Raw genomic sequence first — 19,281 nt, 5'->3', positions numbered from 1 at the left:
CTTTTTCTTAACCAAACCCTCAATTTCTTTAGTCATCCAGCATTCCCTATATCTACCAGCCTTTCCTTTCACCCTAACAGGAATATACTTTCTCTGGATTCTCGTTATCTCATTTCTGAAGGCTTCCCATTTTCGAGCCGTCCCTTTACCTGCGAACATCTGCCCCCAATCAGCTTTCGAATGTTCTTGCCTAATACCGTCAAAATTGGCTTTTCTCCAATTTAGAACTTTAACTTTTGGATCTGGTCTATCCTTTTCCATCACTATTTTAAATCTAATAGAATTATGATTGCTGGCCCCAAAGTGCTCCCCCACCGACACCTCAGTCACCTGCTCAGCCTAATTTCCCAAGAGTAGGTCAAGTTTTGCACCTTCTCTAGTAGGTACATCCACATACTGAATCAGAAAATTGCCTTGTACGCACTTAAGAAATTCCTCTCCATCTAAACCTTTAACACTATGGCAGTCCCAGTCGATGTTTGGAAAGTTAAAATCCCCTACCATAACCGCCCTATTATTCTTACAGATAACTGAGATCTACTTATAAGTTTGTTTCTCCATTTACCTCTGACTATTAGGGGGTCTATAATACAATCCCAATAAGATGATCATCCCTTTCTTATTTCTCAGTTCCACCCAAACAACTTCCCTGGATGTATTTCCGGGAATATCCTCCCTCAGCACAGCTGTAATGCTATCCCTTATCAAAAATGCCACTCCCTTCCTCTCTTGCCTCCCTTTCTGTCCTTCCTATAGCATTTGTATCCTGGAACACTAAGCTGCCAGTCCTGCCCATCCCTGAGCCATGTTTCTGTAATGGCTATGATATCCCAGTCCCATGTTCCTAACCATGCCCTCAGTTCACCTGCCTTCTCTGTTAGGCCCCTTGCATTAAAATAAATGCAGTTTAATTTATTAGTCCTACCTTGTCCCTGCCTGCCCTGATTTTTTGACTCGCTTCTGTTCTCAGTTGTACCAGTCTCAGGTTGATCTCTTTCCTCACTATCTCCCTGGGTCCCACCCTCCCACCTTACTAGTTTAAATCCTCCCGAGCAGCTCCAGCAAATTTCCCTGCCAGTATGTTAGTCCCCTTCCAATTTAGGTGCAATCCATCCTTCTTGTACAAGTCACTTCTATCCCAAAAGAGATTCCAATGATCCAAAAATGTGAGTCCTTCTCCCATACACTAGTTCCTCAGTCATGCTCTATCCTCCTATTCCTGCCCTCACTCGCTCGTAACACCGGGAGTAATCCAAATATTACTACTCTTGAGGACCTTCTTTTTAAATTTCTGCCTAACTCTCTGTAATCTCCCTTCAGAATCTCCACCTTTTCCCTTCCAATGTCGTTGGTTCCAAGGTGGACACTGACCTCTTGCTAGCCCCTCTCCCACGTGAGAACATTCTACACCCTCTCTGAGACATCCTTGATCCAGGCAACACACCTTTCTGCTTTTTCACTGCTGGCCACAGAAACATCTGTCTGTACCTCTGACTACAGAATCCCCTAACACAATTGATCTCTTGGAAGCCGATGTACCCCTCGTTGCATTAGAGCCAGTCTCAATACCAGAAACTTGGTTGTTCGTGCTAGCTTCCCCTGAGAATCCATCACCCCTGGGAATCCATCACATTTTCCAAAACAGTATACCTGTTTGAAATGGTTATTTCCACAAAAGACTCCTGCACTAGCTGCCTACCTCTCTTACCTTTCCTGGAGTTAACCCATCTATGTGACTGTATCTGAGACTTTCCCCCCTTCCTATAACTGCCATCATTCACATACTGTTGCTGTTGCAAATTCCTCATCGCTTCTAACTGTCTCTCCAACCGATCCATTCGATCTGATAAGAGTCGCAGCCAACATCATTTATGGCAGATATAATCCGCAGTAACCCTTAAACTCTATTTAAACTCCCATATCTGACAAGAAGTGCATATCAATGTACTAAAGACCATTTTTGCTCCTTCACAATCTACAGACCCAGAAAATAACACCTTCTTAATCCTCTACATAAACACTGCCCCAGGTTACATTAATAGCTATAGCTTATATTTTAAGTTTAATCAAGAGACATCTCTCCAAAAACATATAATCAAGAAAGAACCCACTCTACCCACTACTGCAGCCTTTCTGTTGGACACACTTAAAACAACGATTAACTTATCTGATTCTGTGTTGTGAACTTCAAGGTTCCTCCAAGATTAGTTGTGAATTTCACTGTTTGTTCATTTTCCCAGATGCACTCCAATGTCCAGCGATACATGAATTCAAAAACAGCAAAGGCAGTAACTGTGCAGGTTCTCTCTCTCTCTCTCTCTCTCTCTCTCTTTCTCTCCCTCCTGCACTGACCTCACCATGTGCTTCCTTTGTCTGTTCTTCTCCCTTTTAAAACTGCTGTTGTTTTGATTTTTTTTTCCATGGTTCCAAAACAATGCAACAACATATGAAACAGTAATTGCTGCTCCTGGAATTCAAGGAAATCACCTCCAGCACCTAAAATACCTCAAAAAAGGAGCAGCTGTTACAGCCAGAAATTTTTCCCATCCTCCATCTTGGATTACCCAGAATCCTCAACCTTTGAAAGAAATTGAATAAATTGTTGAAAATTGATTTTCCTTTGACAAAACCATGCTGACTCTTCCTTATCACCTTGAGGTATATGTGTGTGAGAGAGACAGTGAGTGAGCGAGGGGGAGAGAGTGTGTATGTGTGAGGGAGAGGGGGAGTGTTTTAGAGAGACATATTTGTGCTTGAGAGACCGTGTACGCGAGTGTGAGGGAGTCTACGCACCTGAGACAGTGTGTGTGTGTGAGAGATACATGTGTGTTTGAGAGAGCATGTGCGCGAGTGTGAGGGAGTATGTGCATCTGAAAGGGTGTGCACGTGAGTGTGTGTATGAGAGAGAGTGTGAGTATGAGAGAGGGTCTGTGTGTGTGTGTGTTTAGTGTTTTGTGTAGTGGGGCCACCTGTAGTGCAACATAAACCCAAGATCCCAGTTGAGATCTCAGTTGCTATTTCTTCAGAGACGAGAAAATGCATATATCAAGTTAGGACAACGTAATTCCCAGACCCAGCTCTCCCAGTTACTCATCTCCCCTACCTTCCCTGATATCTGCAAATGCAAAGATAAAAATAGTTGTATTTAGTTTGTAACATGTGTCCTTTGGAATGTGCTATCACTCACCACTGGAAATTAAACCTTGTAGCTTCAACATTCTGCAGTATTTGTTTGTCTAAAATCAATAATCATTGAGCACAGTGTTAGCTTGCCCTGTGTCCAGAACATACTGTTTCTATAGTTATTTGTTTAAATTCTAAATAAATGTTCACATAAAAACCAGAAGAGATGTCAAACAGGTTCATAACCATTAATTGTTAATCAAAGTGGAGCATGTGGTCATGTCTGGAACATGACAATCTGCTAAAAGAGTAGCTGGAAGAGGAATCAAACCAAACAAACAATATCATATGGGATACGGAATAGACGCCTGTTCTACTCATTGATTTGTCATAATCATTTGCTGAACAATCAAACAGTGAGAGGATGAGATTATGAAATCATAACTGAGCACATGGTTCTCCCTGCATTGTGCCAGCTCACAGCTGTACAGGAGGCTGCTCATAGTGAAGCAGCAAGGAGTCTGCTACTTCCTGGTCTAGGAGAATGTGACACAGTAACCAATGCAAGCACATGGCAGATTCTGCTTGCTGTTTGGTTCATGTTGGAATCAGGAAACCAAAATCTCAGGGCATGCTCCATGGGCAATGCAACATAGACCCCACATCTATGAACATTGGCATCTGATATATGCCAATCTTTAAGAAAACTCATGGCACATTTCCGATCCACTTACAGGATGTTTCTGCCCTTCAATGCTGCAGGTCGAGCTGCCCCAGTAACTCTCATTGCAACATTGCAGTAAGGACACTGTATATTCGAGGACAACCCCCAGCTCAGATCTGTTAGAGCGCTCACTCACCCCGAACCTACCCAGATACTCACAGCATCCCTGCCTTATACTGCCTTGTCTTTTTGAGCTTTGCCTTTCAACCCAGAGATACCAGGTTGAGGTCAAAGTTAAATTGGGGTCTGTTCAGTTATCAAACCCTTCCGGTACCTCAATACATGTGAATATAGGCTTGTACAAGCAAGAAATGCCTTTGGTTTGTTTGTTGGATACAGCCAAACTCCAAAGTTTGTTTCTTCATACACGATTGTACAGAACTAAACTGCTTTAGGAATAGTGGGTGTGTATAAAGATCTTTTATGAATAAGCATATTTTAAAATATACTCACAGCTATCTTGCCTTTCTTTTTGGTGCATCCACAAAGCCAGGAAGATTGTCATGCTTATCGAGATCTTCAGGCAAGGAAAAGGGGATAGCTTTGCTCAGGGTGTCCTGGGACAGAAGTCAGAGTAGCCTCTGATACCAGTCCAGAGGCTTGGATATGGTCAGTCAGTCAGGGTGGACAGAGTTAAGATGGTGTGAGGATCCAATTGTCACACAGCCCACTACCCAGCTTGAATCTTTCTACCCTATTGTGAGCTGCTTTCTTCCTAGAATGAGAGGGAGAGCCAGGTATTAAGGGAGATGGAAATAGGTGGCACAGCTATTGCTTTTGGTGCAGGTTTGAGGTATCTCAGGTAAGTGAGTGGGTAGCACAGAGAGTAAGGGGGGTGTCAGTGGTGTGGGGGATAGTGTAGGTGAGAGGAGATAGAAGACATTTCAGAAGACAGTGAGAGTGGCAGAGCACCTGCCTTGGTGGGACATGGCTGCAGTAGCTGACATATAGTTAGTATAGCTTAACTTAGAGAAGATGGTGGTAGTTACGCTGGTGGAGTGGAGAAGTTCATTGACCTTTTTCCTACCATGCTGGGCATTCCTTTAGATAGCTAAGAATACGCTAATCCAGGTGTTGCTGTTGTAGCCTCCACTGCTGGCCCCTGATGAAGAGGAAGCCTCATCTCTGCACCACCCAATCCAGCAGGACCTCCAGGTTTCTGCTTGCAAAGATGGGCACCAATCTCACCCTGTCTGCCACATCCAGGCAAATGTCAGGAACAGTGCAGGACAGATCCACACTGACAATGCTTGTCTGGGTGCACAACAGGCTTTTAAAGATGGCATGGGTGCAAGTGCTGATGGTGCATTCCGGGACTTCAGCTGAGTAGCAAGTTGTTTGGGAATTGCCCACAGTAAGATGGAGCTAGAATCAGACATGAGGGAGTCTACAGGAGTGGGTAGGCAGTTAATGCACCAGGTGTGATAAGATATACTGACAGAACTCGCTAGGCCTCATGGTAAAGATCCCTCTGAAAAACCTGGCGCAACTGACTCTTAGCCAAATATAGTGGTAGGAATGAGGTCAACCAGGTGGATCACATTGATATGGATTCCCTTATTGGGGCTGGTAACCTCGCCCAATCAACGATCCCTGGCTGACAGATATAAACAGGAGTGCCAATGGCTCTGTTCACCAGCTCTGAGCTAGCTGGGTCAGTGTCATGCACTGTGCATGCGTAAATAATGAATGACTTGGTGGCAGGATACCCGCTGAGATATGTTGTCAAGTTATTTCAGTGGTGACAAGAGAAAAAAACAAGCCCTTGAAAAGATTCACTTGCAATGGTTGCCTTTGAGTTGGGGTAGGCATTTCTGGCATCTTTCCACAATTTGGGAAGCTTGACTCATTCAGTCCTGTCGTCGAAGACTGGTCCCAATATGTGGAAAGAATGCCTTATTATTTTTTCCCACGGAGAAATGACTTTGGGACAGATGAGAAGCAATGAATAATTCTTCTGACAGCTGGTGGATTTCAAGCCTTTTAGGTAAATAGGAGCCTAACTCTCCTTGAGGCACCAGATGCTAAAACTTTTCAAGAGTTGGTGAATTAAGTTAAGGAATATTATGACCCTGAGCCTCCTCTAATTCTGAGAGGTGATCAGTTTTATTGACAGTTCGAGAACCAAGGGAATCCTTTTCAGGATTTTTGATGAGGTTAAAACGACTAGCAGAAGCACATGATTTTGATTTAACCCTAAGTGAAATACTGTTTTGGAAAAGCACTTACGAGCTGAAGCCCAGCTCAATTTCAAACTGGCACAGGCCCTTCCTGAAGAAGGGCCTGTGCCCGAAACGTCGAATCTCCTGTTCCCTGGATGCTCCTGTTCCCTGGATGCTGCCTGACCTGCTGTGCTGTTCCAGCAATAAAGTTTCAACCTCAATTTCAAACTGGCATTGTAACTGACTTTAGCATTAGAAAATGCAGCAATGAGCATATTACTGAATCCCTAGATGATTACAAAAGTGTAGCAGGGCATTTAAGAGAGAAATCAGAAGAGCAAAAAGAGGTTATGAAATGGCTCTGGCAGATAAGGTTAAAGATAATTCCAAGAGGTTCTATGTCTATATTAAGAATAAAGGGTGGTAAGGGAGAGAATAGGCCCCTTAAAAAACACCATGGCTGTCTATGTGCAGAGCCACAGGAAATGGGGGAAATCTTTAATGAATATTTCTCCTCAGTGTTTGCAGCCATAAAGTTCATTCAGGTGGATAAATTCCCTGTGCCTGATCAAGTTCGGACATTGCAGGAAGCTAGGGAAGAAATTGCAGGAGCGCTTGTAGAGATTTCTACTTCATCTTTAGCCAGTGGTGAAGTTTCAGAAGCGTGGAGGATGGCTAATGTTATTCCATTGTTTAAGAAAGTAACAAAGACAAACCAGAGAACTACAGGCCAGTAAGCCTGACATCAGTGATAGGCAAGTTACTAGAGAAGATACAGAGGGACAGGATCAACCAACACTTGGATAATCTAGGTCTGATTTGGGATAGTCAGCAGGGTTTTGTGAGCAAGAAATCATGTCTGACAAATCTTTTAGAGTTTTTCAAAGAGGTAAGAAAGGCCTTTGACAAGGTCGCACATGGTAGCCTAGTCATGAAGGTTAGGGAACATGGGATCCAGCGAGAACTAGTTAATTGGATTCAAAATTGGCTCAATGGTAAGAAGCAGAGGGTGATGGTTGAAGGCTCTTTCTCGGACTGGAGGCCTGTAACTAGTGGTGTGCCACAGGGATCAATGTTGGGACTTTTGTTATTTGTTATTTACATAATTGATCTGGATGTGAATGTACAAGGCATGGTTAGTAAGCTTGTGGATAATACAAGATTAAGAGGTATCATTGATAGCAAGGAAGGTTATCAAACATTATAGAGGGATTTTGATCAGATGGGGAAGTGAGCTGAAGACTAGTGTATGCAATTCGATACAGATAAGTGTGCAGTGTTGCACTTTGGAAAGTCAAACCAAGGTCGGGCTTATACAATAATTGGTAAGGTTCTGAAGAGTGTTGTGGAATAGAGGGACATAGTCCGTTGAATGTGGTGTCACAGGTAGACAGGGTGGTGAAGAAGGCATTTAGCGTGCCGGCCTTCATCAGTCAAGGCATTGAGTAAAGGAGTTGGGACGTTATGCTACAGTTGTATAAGTTGTTGGTGAGGCCACACTTGGAGTATTGTATAACAGTTTTGGTCACCCTGTTATAGGAAAGAAATAGTTAAATTAGAAAGAGTGCAAATACAGTTTACAAGAAAGTTACCAGAATTAGTAGGCTTGAGTTATAGGGAGAGGTCGGCCAGGATAGAACTTTATTCCTTCGAATGTAAGAGAATGAGTATGGTTGAAACTTTATTGCTGGAACAGCACAGCAGGTCAGGCAGCATCCAGGGAACAGGAGATTCGACGTTTCGGGCACAGGCCCTTCTTCAGGAATGAGCAGAGAGTGTTCAGCAGGAGAAGATAAAAGGTAGGGAGGAGGGACTTGGAGGAGGGGCGTTGGAAATGTGATAGGTGGAAAGAGGTCAAGGTGAGGGTGATAGGTCGGAGTAGGATGGAGGCGGAGAGGTCAAGAAGAAGACTGCAGGCCAGGAAGGCGGTGCCGGGCTGGAAGGATCCCTTTTATCTTCTCCTGCTGAACACTCTCTGCTCATTCCTGAAGAAGGGCCTGTGCCCGAAACGTCGAATCTCCTGTTCCCTGGATGCTGCCTGACCTGCTGTGCTGTTCCAGCAATAAAGTTTCAACTTTGATAGGACCCACCCTCTCCTTTTTCAACATGATGTAGAGGTGCTAGTATTGATGTTACCTGACGAAAGAACAGTGCTCCAAAAGCTTGTGATTTGAAATGTACCTGTTGGACTAAAACCTGATGTCATGTGACTTCTGACCTTTTTCTGGATATTGCGCTAATGCTAATGATGCTTAGTAGACCTGCGGTGAAAAGCGGTTTCCACACAGGTTTCTCTACAAGGGACAGCTGGTATGGCACAGTCTAACTATATGGAGTGACGTTGTGACCAGACCCATTCTTAGGATCACAAGGGACACCAGAATGTCAGGCAGCATCTAGGGAACAGGAGAATCGACGTTTCCGGTTGGTGGGGCGGGGCTCAAGGGCGGAGGAGCGGGAAGTGGAGGAGATGCGGTGGAGGGCACCGTCGACCACGTTGGGGGGGAAATTGCGGTCCTTGAAGAAGGAGGCCATCTTTGTTGTACGTATTTTGAACTGGTCCTCCTGGGAGCAGATGCGGCGGATCCTCCTGGGAGCAGATGCGGCGGAATGAGTATGACCTTATTGAGGTGTATAAAATCATGAGGGGCATAGATATGATGAATGCATGTAGTCTTTTTTCCCAGAGAGGCAGAATTGAAAACTACAGGGCACAGGTTTAAGGTGAGAGTGGAAAGCTTTAAATGGACCTGAGGTGCAATGTCTTCACGTAGAGACAGGTGCACGTATGGAATGGACTGCCAGAGAAAGTCGTTGAAGCAACTAAATAGTAACATTTTAAAAACACCTGGATAGGTACATGGATGGTAGAGGTTCAGCAGGATATGAACCAAATGCGGACAATTGGAACGAGCTGAGTGGGCACCATGGTCAGCATGGACCAGTTTGGGCTGAAGAGCCTATTACCATGCTGTTTTAATCTGTGACTCTGAGTTGTGGGTACGCTGCTGGAAGCAGACACTTGCACCAGGCCACCTGAGCTTGGGGAACACACTTGAGTGAAGGCATTGCATAGCCTCACTGAGGACATATCCTGAAGAAAGGTACCTGAGGTCAGCCTGCAGCAAAACCCTAAAACAAAGCCAAGCCTCTGCCAAACAGTTAACACTTTCTTCAGGATTGGGGCTGGTAAATCATTGTGGTTGCTGCCGGAATGCAGACTCAAGTAAGCAAATGAGTCCCAGTAGGTCTGTATTGAGTAAGACAATTCATAGGCCTGCATTCAGGAGAGTACATACCCTGGAAAGTCCACCTACAGCTGATTTAGAACAGTTAAATTACTTTGCAATGTCCAAATCGGAATCAATCCAAATAAATATCTGGATGCATCGTCATTCCTTTCTAATAGAGGTTGATACTGGTGTGGCTGTATCAGTAATTGTGGAACCAGTCTTTACCAAAATTTGCTCTGGACTCTATACCTTAAGTTTGCATAAGACCTCGGCTAGACTGAGAACCTATACCGGGGAGCCTTTACAGATTAAGGGTATAAAGATTCACCTTTGATTGGCTCAACAATTTTTGATTAGAAATTGGCTGCCTGAGTGAAATCCTAATTAAATACCCAGACCTTTTTTTCAGGAAGGTCTAGGAACTATCAAAGGAACCAAGGCCACCTTGCATATTGACCAGGAAGCAAAGTCTTCCCATTCCCATTACTATTTGCCTTATGTGCAAATGGAGAGATAGAAATCAGGAGGCTAGAAAGTGAAGGAATCATCAAATCAACTCAGTTTGTAGAATAGGCAGCATTAGTCATACTGATTGTGAAGCCCACTGGGTCAGTTCACTTCTGTGGGGATTTTAAACAAATGGTAAACCACTTTTCCTTGCTGGATAAATACCCAAACCCTCGCATAGAGGATTTGTATACAAAACTGTCCTTCATAAAGTTGGACATGAGGCAAGTATCCTTGCAACTGTGGTTAGAGGAGAATTCTTAGAAGTATGCTACAATTAATACCCATAAGGGTTTGTCCCAATTTACAAAACTGCCATTTTGGGTATCATCAGCCTGGGCCATTTTTCACTTGATGGTGGAGAACATGTTACAAGATCTACCTCAGATTGCCATTTATCTAGATGGCATGTTAATAACAGTGAAGACGAATAGGAAGCATTTAAAGTACTTGGACACAGTCCTTAGATAGGTGCATGCCTTAGAAGGGAAAAATGTGTGTGCCAGGCACCCCACATGGTCTACTTGGGCTATAAGTCGACAAGACTGGGTTATACCCATTGGAACATAGCTAGCGTGATCAAAGGTGCCCTGCTCCCATGTTTGTACCAGAGCTTGGGTCTTTCCTTGGATTAGTGAATTATTACAGCAAGTTCATACGTAACCTGGTCTCCATCCTGGCACTCTCACATCTGCTATTGAAAAAGAGGCAGCCTTGGAAACGGCATCATAGCCAAGATGTTCTGTTATGGACGTGAAGAAGCAGCTATCATCATCTGAAGTGTTTACACAGTATAATCCCAAGCGAGATCTGATGCTGACATGCAATGCTTCCCCGTACGGTATCGGGGTAGTGTTGGCTCATAGATGGACCAGTGGAGAGAAATACTAAAGAGCATATGCTTCCTGGACTTTAGCTGATGCAGAGTGCAAATGTGCCCAGACAGAGAAGGAAAGTTTGGTGGTCATCTTTGGTATTAGCAAGTTCCACAATACCTTGACAGGTCACAAACCCTTGCTAGGGCTATTCAAAGAGAACAAGGCAATGCGAAAGGCAGAATGGAGTGATGCGCTCTCATTCTAATTGCATATAATTACACATTGGAACACCATATGGGAAGCCAAGTAGCAAGTTTGGATGCCTTGAGCCATTTCCCACTGGCAGATACACCACCGGTCATGCCTCCCTAGAAGAGTCCATTCTGGTTTTAAACTTTCTGGACATCCTTCCAGTCACCGCTGACAATATCAGACTGTGGACTCAAAAAGGTCCCATCCTGACAAAGCTAAAACAGCTGGTGTTAGTGGGGGTAATAAAAGCCCATCATAACCAGAATTGAAACCTTTTGGGACCCAGCAAGACCAGATCACCTTCAAGGGTGGCATTTTCTAATGTAGAGCAAGAGTGATTGTCCCAAGCAAAGGTAGCCACTGGATGTTGGTAAGAAGTTATGTCTGGTGGCCAGGATTGAATCCTAACATAGCTAGGTTGGTGGGACAACAAAGTGTTCAGAATGGCCAACAAAGACAAAAGTTATCACCAGCAGCTTCCCTACATTCCTGGGAATAGTCGGATAAATCCTGGAATCTGTTATATGTCAGCTATGATGGGCCCTTTCATGGGGCTCAACGTTTTTAGTCATTGTAGACACCCACTCAAAGTGGTTGATTGTGCATTAAGTTCACTCATCGAACACGGGGATGATAATAGAAAAGCTGCAAGCATCTTTTGTAATACATGGACTCCCAGAAGTATTGATTACAACGGGCCATCATTTATCAGCAGAGAATCTGAATATTTCCTAAAGTCTAATGGCATTCAGCATGTAAGGACAGCTTTGTACCATTCATTGACCAATGGTCCAACAGAAAGAGCAATCCAAACTTTGAAGGCAGCCTTAAACAAACAGCCAAGAGTATCAATCGATACTAAACTTTCAGGTTCCTATTTGATTATCAGACCATCCTAAAGCAACTACAGGGATAGATTAGATTACTTTACAGTGTGGAAACAGGCCCTTCGGCCCAACAAGTCCACACCGACCCGCCGAAGCACAATCCATAACCCTACATTTACCCCTTACCTAACTACGGGCAATTTAGCAATTTAGCATCAGGAATACCAATCCTGGACAAAAGACTCCTTGAAGGGAGAGAGGCAGCTTACTTCAGGGGATGAAGTTTGGTGCCAAATCCACAGAAATAACCTTGCATGGGTAAGTGGCATGGTTGATATGAGGTCAGGTCCCATGACATATAAAGTTCGGGTAGGTAAGACAGTCCTGAACATGGACCACATGAAAGCTGTAAACTCACAAATGGGGAAAGAGCAAAACAAACCCGTCCCTTCAGAACAGCCAGAAAGTCTATCATCACCCATAGGTTCTCCTGCTCCATCAAGCATTGAAGAAACCTCTAAGTCTGAGATGGACACAGTGGATGCCGCAGCCTCGATGCCTTTACCATCCAAAGAAGAGGATGAATTTCTTCTGAGACACTCTGGGTGCAAGAGGCAGTTTACGTTCCAGTATACACTGCCCGTATCTGAGGCTGAGTCAAAGGGAACAGATCCAGTGCGGACACACCCCAGGAGATGTAACAAGTAAAAGAACAGGTCTACATCCTTAGAATTAGAGGGGAAGGGATGTAGTGATTGTAATAACATCAGCCAGGTGGACCTCATACAATAGGAATTCCCTGCTTGAGGCTGTTAATCTGGTTCAATCAGGGAGCCCTGGCTGACAGATATAAACACAAGTGTCTCCCCAGTGGAGGGCTCTCTATGCGGGAGTCCTCCCCCTTTCTCTCGGGGATCTGGGGTGGAGGGTGCTGCACGCAGCGGTCCCCTGCAACCGCAGATTGCGTTGGTTCATGGACTCCCAGCCCAACTGCTTGTTCTGTGGCGCTGTGGAGTCCGTGGACCACGTATATATTGGGTGTGGGCGTTTGCACTCCCTTTTTGATTTTCTGAAAAACCTTTTCCTCTGTTTTTGGCTGCACTTCAGTCCCACGCTCCTGATCTTTGGGCACCCGGAACGGAGGAAGGAGGACAGGTCTGAAGACCTCCTCGTGGGTCTGCTCCTGGGCCTGGCCAAACTGGCCATCAACAGGTCCAGGCAGCGGGCCGTGGAGGGGGTCGTTAGGGCCGACTGCCTGCCCCTCTTCCGCGGTTACGTTAGAGCCCAGGTGTCCTTGGAGAAGGAGCACGCAGTGTCCACTAACACCCTGGAGTTGTTCAGGGCGAGGTGGGCGCCGCAGGGAGTGGAGTGCATCATTTCTCCCTCCAACTCTATTTTGATTTAGTCCCTACCCTCCCCCTCACTGTTTTGATCACACAGCACTGCCCTTTGATGTGAAGGGCAGTGTTTGTCTCTGGCCACCCGGGTGTTTTCCTATCTTCCTGGTGGTGGAAATTGAATAAAGATTTGTGCACTTTGTGTCTTTCACTGTGTCTCACACCTGCACACACACACGCCATGGGTGCTGGGGAAAAAATAAGCACTAAAAAAAAACAGAAGATCCCTTTGATGTGAAGGGCAGTGTTTGTCACTGGCCACTCGGGTGTTTTCCTACCTTCCTGGTGGTGGAATTTGAATAAAGATTCGTGCACAAAAAAAAAGAAGAAAAAAAAACAGAAGATCCCTTTGATGTGAATTGCAGTGTTTGTCACTGGCCACCCGGGTGTTTTCCTATCTTCCTGGTGGTGGAAATTAAAAAAAAAATTAAAAAAATAAACACAAGTGTCTCCCCAGTGGAGGGCTCTCTATGCGGGAGTCCTCCCCCTTTCTCTCGGGGATCTGGAGTGAAGGGTGCTGCACGCAGCGGACCCTGCAACCGCAGGTTGCGGTGGTTCATGGACTCCCAACCCAACTGCTTGTTCTGTGGCGCTGTGGAGTCCGTGGACCACGTGTATATTGGGTGTGGGCGTTTGCACTCCCTTTTTGATTTTCTTAAAAACCTCCTCCTCTGCTTTTGGTTGCACTTCAGTCCCACGCTCCTGATCTTAAGGCACCCGGTATGGAGGAGGGAGGGCAGGTCTGAAGACCTCCTCGTGGGTCTGCTCCTGGACCTGGCCAAACTGGCCATAAACTGGCCATAAACAGGTCCAGGCAGCGGGCCGTGGAGGGGGCCGTTAGGGCCGACTGCCTGCCCCTCTTCCGCGGTTACGTTAGAGCCCGGGTGTCCTTGGAGAAGGAGCACGCGGTGTCGACCAACACCCTGGAGTTGTTCAGGGAGAGGTGGGTGCCGCAGGGAGTGGAGTGTATTATTTCCCCCTCCAACTCTATTTTGATTTAATCCCTGCCCTCCCCTTCACTGTTTGATCACACAGCATTACCCTTTGATGTGAAGGGGGCCACTTGTCACTGGCCACTCGGGTGTTTCCTTTCTTCCTGGTGCTGGAAATATGAATAAAGATTCGTGCACCTTGTGTCTTTTCACTGTGTCTCACACCTGCACACACACAACACTGGTGCTGGGGAAAAATAAGTACTACCGCAGTTAGGCGGTAGTGTGGGGGTAAAAACGGGGTAAAAAAAGAGAGTAGTAGTGTTAAAAAAAAGAAAAAAAAAAGAAAAAAATAAACACAAGTGTCTGCTCAGGTGTGCGGTGGAATCCCGTCTGCACTCACCCCAGCTCGGACGGAATTTCACATTGGCCCCAAGGTCCCGTACTTCCCCCAGGAACCTGTGCCCCACAACCTGAGCCGCCTCCAGAACTTTAGCTTTGTCCCTTTTAAGGACATAAAAAGGGGGGCCCTGTATAGACTGCTGCTGCACACCATCCACCTCTTCTCCCTCATCCACCGTCCGGACACGCCTTGGCGTGCCCATTTGCCACCGGGCGGTGGGGATCCCAGTGGAGGGCTCTTATGCAGGAGTCCTCTCCCTTTCTCTCGGGGATCTGGAGTGGAGGGTGCTGCACCCAGTGGTTCCCTGCAACCGCAGATTGCGGTGATTCATGGACTCCCAGCCCAACTGCTTGTTCTGTGTTGCTGTGGAGTCCATGGACCACGTGTATATTGGTTGTGGGCATTTGCACTCCCATTTTGATTTACTCAAAAACCTACTCTCTGTTTTTGGCTGCACTTCAGACGCATGCTCCTGATCTTTGGACACCCAGTACAGAAGGGGGAAAGCAGGTCTGAAGACCTCCTTGTGGGTCTGCTCCTGGGCCTGGCCAAACTGGCCATAAACAGGTCCAGGCAGCGGGCCATGGAGGGGGCCATTAGAGCCGACTGCCTGCCCCTCTTCCACGGTTACGTTAGAGCCTGGTGTCTCTGGAGAAGGAGCACGCAGTCTCCACCAACATCCTGGAGTTGTTCAGGAAGAGGAGGGCGCCGCAGGAAGTGGAGTGCATTATATCCCCGTCCAATTCTATTTTGATTTAACCCCTGCCCTCCCTTTCACTGTTTGATCACACAGCATTGCCCTTTGATGTGAAGGGAACTGCTTGTCATTGGGCACTCGGGTGTTTCCTTTCTTCCTGGTGGTGGAAACTGAATAAGGATTCGTGCACCTTGTGTCTTTAACTGTGTCTCACACCTGCACACACACACACCATGGGTGCGGGGGAAAAAATAAGCACTACAGCAGTTAGGTGGTAGTGTGGGGGGGTAATTAAAAAGTAAACACAAGTGTCATAGGTCCTGTTCACTCTGAAAGCTGGGTCTGGGGGAGCCAGACCAATATTACATACAATGCATGTGCAAATGAAGAGGAACTTGGTGACAGGATACTGGCCACTGTGAGCTATTTCGCCTTCTAAATTTGTTTGTCATTTTTCTGCTTTCTATCATCAGCTTTATTTCCTTTCAATTTGAGCAACCCTCAGGTTCGCATTCCCCTGACAAATTTAAATCTAATCATTCAGAAAAAATCTTATTCTTGTAGCAATGTTAGAGTTGCATTCTACAGCAATAACCAATACTTTGCCAGCAACGGAGGGAAAACTCAAACCAGTCTTGGATGGTCTCTGGCTGGTCATCTCCTGCCAATGTGTGTTATTTGGCATAAAATCAACATCAAAATTTGGGTTTAAATGGTATAGCAAGGATTTATGACGCAACATCTGTTAATAAAGATGATATTAACAGATTTCAGGAGAAGATGGACAGACTGATGAAATGGGCATCGATGTAGCTGAACCTTAATATGATTTAATACGAAATTACATGTTCTCAAAGGAAGCAAAATATGATACAATTAGAAACTAAACAGTGCAAAACCTTAAAGGAGATGTCAGAGTAGAAACCTGGAGTTGCGTGTGCAGGCATGTTTGAAGGTGGTCTTGCAAATTGAAGGTTGTTAAAGAACTAATGTCAAAAGCTTGCAATTTTATATATTAGTTAAAGCAATTACAGAATAAAGGAAATTAAAGTCAATTTCTATAAGACACTGGTAAGTATCCACCGATAGTATTGCATTCACACTGGAAAAAGATGAGAAGAGGAAATTTAATAGCAGTGTTCAGAACCATAAGGGAGTTTTTGATATTTTCTCCTATTTCCTCTATTTCCAGTACAAGAGAGTTTGTAATCACAGAACACGATTTAAAGTATTCGACAAGGATTCCGACAGGAGATGATAAGAGTTCTTTACAAACTGTGAGTTATTGTGTTCTGGAAAGTGCCACCTGACCTGATATTGAATCAGTTGGAATATTCAATTGAGAAATGAATAACTACTTGACAAAGGAGATCTGCAGAATGATCAGTAAAGGTGCATAGAATAGGAGTGATCAGATTGATCATCAATGGGACAGTACAAGCACAAAAGATTATATGATGGAATAGTCTCTGATTAGATCCCAGCTTGTAGCTCACCACAAGACCCTCATCAACCCAACCCCCACCCAGCCCAGGTTAATTCCTCTGATTAAATTCCAGCCTTTAATTTACACTCAGTCGTCTATATTTCTTTGTTTTGTGGTTCATTACTTTCTGAGAGACTTTTATAAAGAAATGCAGAAAGGTTTACATCACGGAAGGAATCCTGGCTGGCTGGAAAACAGTTAAACAATTTAAATATGAACCCTCCAATTCCTGTTCTATTGTCCTGTTGATTATATGGTCTCAAGTGCAAAATGAGTTCTTGATCTTCACCTCCCTCTGTTTGAAAATCAATACACCTTAAACTTTTACAGTGAATATATTGTGATTTCTACCTTGGCATTGCCAAATGGAATCAGCAAGACATTCATAGCTTCTTCCAGTCTGAACCAAGTTGGACAGAGTTTGTTGTTCATGAAATTACGGCAGTCTGGGCAGAGAGTCTCGTAGAAAAGGCTGAGCTGCACAGGCGAACGTAACCTGGTCTCAGCAGTTATACACCTGCCCATAACCTACAGACAGCATAAGACAAAGACTTAATGAGATTTTGCATTGGTGTTTATAAGAGGTGGGATAAACTTCACACATAAACAGTTTATGATCTGGTCCCGAGAAATCTTGGGTCTCAACCACCAGCACTGGGGGATATCAGTAACACTTAAATGGCAAATTATGAAAAGTAACAAAACATTTCTGATTTCATTGGTGCACAAGTCATAAATACAATAACAACCAGCAAAATGTCAATCCACTCACAGCCCAAAGAAACAGAACAATTGTCAACTCCACATGAAGCTTCATCCTGACAGTCTGGTCCAAATTCTGACCTCTATTTCACATGTGTTTGGTGTCTATTTAAATACTGGCAATGATTACTTCACAGTTACTGATAGAAACCACATTAACCCTGAAATAATTCCAGTCAAAACGCTCGAGCCTGATGACACACTGAGATGACAGTAGTGTAGTGGCCATATCACTGGGCTACGAATCCTGAATTCCTCAAGCTAACATATTGGGAACATTTTGCTCCTTGTAGATGGTGAATTGTGAATTCCAAACAAAGTCTGGAATTAAAAGCTAGTCCAATGATGGGAGTGAAGCCATTGCAAACTGTTGTCAAAATAAATGTGACTCACTAATGCCTTTCAGGAAGGCAATCTGCTATTCTTACATGATCTGACCCACGTGTGACTCCACACCTACAGCAACATCGTTGACTCTTAAGTGCTATCTGGGCAATAAAGTCACATCCCATAACAAAAAAGAATTCTTTAAGATGGTACATTGGGTTGGTTAAAACAGAGATTTTATGGTTTGTCAGGTGGCAGCAAAGGAGGAGAAAGTGAGGACTGCAGATGCTGGAGATCAGAGTCGAAGAGTGTGGTGCTGGAAAAGCACAGCCAGTCAGACAGCATCCGGGGAGCAGGAGAGTCGACGTTTCAAGCATTAGCCCTTCATCAGGAACCATTTGAGGAAGAGGCACTGCGTCCACTACTTTCCCATCTATGTGGCAATTTTACCACATATGGGATATGTCAAGGAGCCCAGTCACCCGTAGACCTGTAAGTAATAATTAATGATCGCTTAAGGACCTCCTCATGCTGTAGGGATTTTATCTACGACTGAGGAAAGTCACCCTCCATCCCGAATGGAGAACCTTGGGCAGACTGCTGGCCAGATAATGATTAGAGCGACTTCCTGTTTCAGCATTTTTTTCCACCCGGGCATCTTTAATATGTATCCATCCATAGGATTCCCCTATCCTAGACCTGTCATTCCTGCACTTGGAACCCTCTGTTGGGTTGAGTCAGACTGACTTCAGAGAGGCTTCAGCCTTTGCCTGCACTTCTGGTTCCTCATGTTCACCCAGTAGGTGGTGCCATTCTCATGGGTGCTATTGGAACAGCAGAGCAGTTCCCGAAGGCAGCAGCTCCCCCCAGATTAAAGTGGGAAGTGGATGCTAGCAAGTCTTTGGCTTTGTTCTGGAGATTAGTATGAACTCCCTTTTTCTTCTCCAACTGCTCTGCAGACCTCCAAAGGTCATGTGCGGCAGTGAATGGGGAAACCATGTGTGAATGTATAATAGCGATTGGCATGGGCAGACTGTCAGCAGCTTAGTGAGGTTGATAGCCTCCAGCCTAATGTTCAGATGACAGCAGAGATAAGAGATGCTCTGGAAAGAATTGTTTAATCTTCCTTAAATATGCAGAATGTACAAAGAATTACGAAATATTTACAGAAAGGAAGCAGGTTACTCTGCCTCTTTAACCATTAAAACACAGGTCTCTCTTTATATCCAGAAGTGCTCTTATATAACTGAATGCTTTTTTTACCACCACCAAAGCACCTGTATCACTTTCCATCTATTGTCCACCATCAACAAATCAACCATGTTTCTAATTCATTAATTTACATGAATTTACATGCTCAGTAAGCAAGGACTGAGTGTCATACAGTGTTGGTGTCCCAAGTCCAGGGTCAAGTCCTACCTGCACTCGAGGTGTGTAATAACCTGAATAAGTTAACTGTAAAGCCTGTCCAGAGTAATAATTTTTCTGCCTCCATACTGTTTATGCATCACATAAGCACTCACCAGCCAATCAGAGTAATCTTCTATTTCTTTCTCCCATGTACGTTTATACAGTGTTTCCTTAAATGCATAAATATACTTGATCTAATATTAATTAGACTTGTCCCAACT

At 44.7% G+C, this 19,281-nt stretch overlaps 1 protein-coding gene across 1 annotated transcript in view; it reads right to left on the bottom strand.

The window, feature by feature from the left end:
• Positions 1 to 17,420, bottom strand: part of LOC122565070 (gamma-interferon-inducible lysosomal thiol reductase-like) — a 60,446-nt gene extending 43,026 nt beyond the window's left edge. Inside the window, exons 1-2 of the mRNA XM_043720700.1 lie at positions 17,334 to 17,420; positions 16,913 to 17,089 (exon numbers count right to left, since the gene is read on the bottom strand). Of these exons, the coding sequence (XP_043576635.1) occupies positions 16,913 to 17,089; positions 17,334 to 17,378 (222 nt within the window). The 5' untranslated portion in view covers positions 17,379 to 17,420. The remainder of the gene's footprint in view (positions 1 to 16,912; positions 17,090 to 17,333) is intronic.
• Positions 17,421 to 19,281: the final 1,861 nt, after the last annotated feature.

The sequence above is a fragment of the Chiloscyllium plagiosum genome, chromosome 31 (assembly GCF_004010195.1).
Source record: "Chiloscyllium plagiosum isolate BGI_BamShark_2017 chromosome 31, ASM401019v2, whole genome shotgun sequence".
Lineage (NCBI taxonomy): Eukaryota > Metazoa > Chordata > Chondrichthyes > Orectolobiformes > Hemiscylliidae > Chiloscyllium > Chiloscyllium plagiosum.
The sequence above is the reverse complement of the archived record's forward strand: the minus strand, read 5'-3'. Positions and strand labels throughout refer to the sequence as shown.